This window comes from Rattus norvegicus, chromosome 1, assembly GCF_036323735.1.
Source record: "Rattus norvegicus strain BN/NHsdMcwi chromosome 1, GRCr8, whole genome shotgun sequence".
Lineage (NCBI taxonomy): Eukaryota > Metazoa > Chordata > Mammalia > Rodentia > Muridae > Rattus > Rattus norvegicus.
In genome coordinates, this window is record NC_086019.1 from 218,388,851 (window position 1) to 218,394,014 (window position 5,164).

Here is a 5,164-nt window from a genome sequence, read left to right on the forward strand (position 1 = left end):
TAAAGAAAACCCTGGGGCTCAGACATGATGGCATATTGGTTTAATCTTAGCACTTGGGATGCAGAGGCAGAGGTAGAGGCAGAGGCAGAGGCAGAGGCAGAGGCAGAGGCAGAGGCAGAGGCAGAGGCAGAGGCAGAGGCAGAGGCAGAGGCAGAGGCAGAGGCAGAGGCAGAGGCAGAGGCAGAGGCAGAGGCAGAGGCAGAGGCAGAGGCAGATGGTCTAAAGCCAGCTTGGTCTATGAGTTCCAGTCCAGCCAAGGCTGCTATAGACACCAAAAACACTAGGGCAAGGTAGCAGGACCCAAGATCAGTAATCTGGAGAGTGTGAATGGTTCCTAGAACTTAGAATTTCTATGCTTAAGGACATAAGTTAATAGTAAAAAGACTTAGATGTGGTCAATCAGATGATGGGGTCAAGATAAAGCCAGTGAGGAGATGGTCTGTCTTCCACACTCACCCTGTTTAGGAGAACTCTCCTTGGGCTTGCTTTTCTCCTTTTGTGTTCTTAGGTGATATCCTCAGGAACTCCACCCACCTCCTTTAAGACAGGTTTCCCACTGGGCTGGAGATCACCAATTGGGCCAGACTGGCTGGTCAGTGATCCCCAGAAATGTTTCTGTTTCTGTCTCCCCAGCTCTGGGATTACAGATCCTCCATCTTACAAGGTAAGTTGTTCACTTATTGAGGCCCCTAGTCCTGAGGGCTTATCTATAATTCATAGTTTTCTTTTAGATATAAAATTCTCCTGTGATGTATATTTCATCAATTTCGGGATATCTCTTTTTAAAAGACATATTTATTTTACTTTTTATCCTCTTTCTCTTCCTCTCCCTCCCCCCTCTCCATATATATATAAATTTATATAGATATAAATTTACTTTTTATATGCATATGTATCACTTACATGTTTGGTGTCCATGGAGGTCAGAAGAACGCATCCGATTTTTTGGATCTAGAATTACAGATGGTTGTGAGCCATCATATGGGAGCTGGGAACTGAACTTGGGTCTTTTTCAAGAGCAACAAGGGATCTTAATCACTGAATCATCTCTATAGTCCATGGTGATGTCCCTTAGAGTTTCATAAATGACAAGCAAGCCTATTGTCATGTTTTGATGCTAAAGAGCTGGTAATTTTAAGATGATATAAATATTTTGAATTCATCATGCTTTTCAATTCTTTATACTCTGTCTTTAGTAATGTGGGAGAATAACATTTAGGAGAGTGACAGGTCAATGTGTGTGTGTGGGGCACAGAAGTTTGTTAGAAATAGAGATGACACTATAGTGACATTTGCCTATTACTGAGGATTAATTATGTGATATAGTTATGTTTCATAAATATAGTATTATTTGAAACTTAAGACTTTATGAGTTGGGCAGTGGTGGTGGATGCCTTTAATTCCAGCACTTGAGAGGCAGAGGTAGGTGACTCTTTGTGACTTTGAGGTCAGATTGGTCCACAGAGCAAGTTTCAGGACAGCCTGAGCTACACAGAGAAGCCCTGCCTCGAACAGAACAAAACAATACTCTCCAAACCCACCAACTCCACCACCATTCACCACCATCACTAAAACAAAAAATAAAACAAAACCTCTATGAGGGGAGATCATAATCATTTTCATGTAAGTGAGCAGTGAATGACTTTTGGAGAGAAGGTGTAACTTGCTCAAGACCTCATAACTGGCAGGTGGCAGGTAAAGGACTGGTGACTCTGTCTTGTAACTTTGAAGCTAACACTTTCAGTTGCCTGTCAGTACTGTATTTCTAGACATTAACGCTGGTCTATCTGCCTTTCTGTAAATGCTGACAGATTCAAAAAAATAATTAGCTAAGGGTTTTTTTTTTTCGTTTTTCTTTTTTTTTTTTTCCGGAGCTGGGGACCGAACTTAGGGCCTTGCGCTTGCTAGGCAAGTGCTCTACCACTGAGCTAAATCCCCAGCCCCAAGTTAAGGGTTTTATGTTCTCTTTCTCTCTCCCTCTTGCCCTCATTGTCTCTCCTTTTCCAATCCCTTGCCACAGGCCTCCAATCCCACACAGCAGGAAACACGAATAGTGAAACCAACCTAGTAAGTTGACAACTGAAAAGTCACTCAGATGTTGGGGATGGATTGGTCCCTGTAAAGGATCCTCCTCCTGTTTAACCTCATTACAAGAATGCCATAGGACAGTAAGTCTTACTATCCTAAACTATCCAAACTAGTAAGCATTATCCTAAATACCTTCATGCCATAAGAACTCTTGTCAAGCTTCATTCATGACAGGAATCCAGGAGGGTGATCATTATGATCTGGGAACATTTTCACAAGCCCACATCTATTAAGGGTCTAACTAAGTAGAAACAAATTACCCAACCTGTGGTAAGCCAGTCACACCTATGAAGGTGGCCCTCAGAGACACTGAACATGAGAGACTTCTATAACAGGAGTATAGTTTTGTATAGCAGACCAAACAATGTAAGAACTTATAATCAGGTGATAAAAAAACCAATACATTGGCTGTTAAAGACATTTCGGTGCCTAACTTGGCTAACAATCTTGAACAAACAACTTTAAATCTCTGGAATGTTTCTTCTTCCTTTTTAAAAAATTTCTTGGTATTTTAAGATAGGTTCTCAAATAGCCCAGGTTGGCTTCAAGGTGGCCTTGGGTTCCTGATTCCCTGCCACTACCTTCCAAGTACTGGAATTACAGGCAAAACCACCAGTTCTAGCTAACTTCCTTTTGAAATAAAGAGTTGAGGTTAATAACAGCTGTTTTGATTGATATATCTTAACTTTGATCTTTGATTGAAAACATATTAATAAAAGGTTGACAAGATGGGTCAGCCATTAAGAGCACTTGCTTGCTATTGCAGGTGATCAAGGTTTGTTTTCTAGCACTCACATAACAGCGCACAACCATGTGTAACTCTCTCTCTACAGGATCCAGTGCCCTCTTCTAGTCTCCACAGGCATCAGGCATAAATATGGTGCACACACATACATCCTGGCAAACCATCCATACACATAATAACAAACAAATTATTATTAAAAAAGAAGAAAACAGGCCAAACCTGGTGGCTTATGCCTTCAATCCCAGCATCTGGGATGCTAAAAAATGTGGATCTGTATGAGTTTAATGCCAGCCAGGGAAACATGGTGAGACCTTGTTTCAAAGCCAACCAACTCAGTAACATATAAACCAACCAGCCTGATCCTGTAAGATTATCTACTCTGTGCCATACAGAAATTGGGTTAGTAATTACTACTAATATAAATAGAAAAGCAAATGGTTTTCTAAAAAGTGTAGTTGGTTAATTGACAGTATGTGAATATTAAACGTACAGAAAACATAATGAAAACAGTTCCTGGTAACAGGAGTTGGGGTTTCTTCTTGTATTACTTTTCAAGAGGTGTGAGCTTTCTCTTTAGCCTCTTCATGGCTGACTTCATTTCCTGGTTCCTCAGAGTGTAGATCAATGGGTTCAATAGAGGGGAGATGACTGTGAAGGTAACAGAGATGGCTTTATCTGTAGGGAGGGCAGTGAAGGGCCTGGCGTAGACATAGATGCAGGGTACAAAATGCAGGGTGACCACAGTGATGTGGGCGGTGCATGTGGAGATGGCTTTTCTCCTGTCCTCTCCTGCCTGAGACCTCAACATCGTCAAGATGACCATGTAGGACACCAGCAGGAAGATAAACCAGAGGGTAGTGACCAGGCCGTTGTTTGAGATCATCAGGAGCTCGAGAACAAAGGTGTCTGTGCAAGCGAGTTTGAGAACCTGTGGGACATCGCAATAAAAAGTATCAAGAACATTGGGTCCACAGAAGGGGAGTGGGAGCAAGAGGGAGATCTGCACGATGGAGTGGACAAAGCCGCCCACCCAGGAGGCCGCGATGAGGGCTGTGCACCGCCTACTACTCATGATGGTCACATAGTGCAGGGGCTTGGAGATGGCCACGTATCTATCCAATGCCATCACAGAGAGAGAGAAAATGTCTGCCCCACCAAGCAGATGGAAGAAAAACATCTGTGTCATGCATTCTGCATAGGAAATGGTCTTTTTCTTTGTTAGAAGGTCCACCAAGACCTTCGGTGCTGTGATGGAGGAGAAGCAGATGTCTAGAATGGCAAGGTTTCGGAGCAGGAAGTACATGGGCGTGTGCAGACGGGACTCAAAAGTCACGATGATCATGATGAGCAGATTCCCAAGCAGAGTTGTCACGTATACAAAACACAAAACAAGAAATAAGACCAGGCTCAGGTGTTGCGATTGAGTTAGACCCAGAAATATAAATTCTTTTACTCTGGTGTTATTTCTCAACTCCATTGAATCACGATTTTCCTTTCTTGTATATCTTGGAAAAATTAACAGTATTATTTTAGCAAGTGTTAATTTTTCTTTAGTAAGCTCAGATTCTTGGAGGCAAGTATCAGAACCGAAAGCACACAGGCACTACTGACTGCCACATGGCTTGCTATCTCAAGTTATTATAATATGTCTAAAATAACATTTTATTATACAAGCATGCTTTCAGTTATTTGCATCTGTAAGTTACGAACATTTTTTGAATGTATAAAATCAATGTTCTAGTTATAGAAGCTGTAAGTATTCCAGGAAAACAGGTAGATAACAAGTATTCTGTTATCCATAGTGTGAGAGATACAGAATAGCTTGTGTGTGTGTGTGTGTGTGTGTGTGTGTGTGTGTGTGTGTGTGTGTGTTGTGTATAATAAAGCAGTGACTATTTTGTACAGCTAGAACATTTTATATTTCTTTTTTATTTTGGTTTTTCAAGAAACATTTTATATTTAATGAAGATTTTTTTCTAGGTTGGATACTCCAATTCAATAGTTGTAAGAACCTCTTCTCGCTAAGCAATACCCTTTGAATTAAATTCTACAGAATTAATCATGAATTTCATTCCATGATAAATTAGAAACATTTAAGGTCATTATTCTTCTTTATTCCCATCTTCCTTAGGAGCAATTCATTATTTACACTTTTCTTTTCAATTAGCTTAGATGGTAAATTAGCCCCTCAGCTATGGAAGACTGATATTCTGAGTTTTCTTTTGTCCATTACTTTCGCCTCTTTCTTGTAATCAGTTCTTTTCTTGGTGTGTCATTGCTGCACAGTGGCCTGTACATGTTCGAGGTGTACGTCTTGGTAGGTTTTGATCT

General features: G+C 40.9%; 1 protein-coding gene across 1 annotated transcript; it reads right to left on the reverse strand.

Annotated features, from left to right (window-relative positions):
* Positions 1-3,377: 3,377 nt before the first annotated feature.
* On the reverse strand, positions 3,378-4,310 carry Or4d11 (olfactory receptor family 4 subfamily D member 11). Its single transcript, NM_001000244.1, has one exon. It carries the CDS (start codon positions 4,308-4,310, stop codon positions 3,378-3,380), a length of 933 nt encoding a protein of 310 aa, NP_001000244.1.
* Between the last annotated feature and the right edge of the window lie 854 nt (positions 4,311-5,164).

Excerpts from the sequence above, each read along its gene's own strand:
- Or4d11 (NM_001000244.1), bottom strand. The coding sequence starts at position 4,310 with ATGGAGTTGAGAAATAACACCAGAGTAAAAGAATTTATATTTCTGGGT.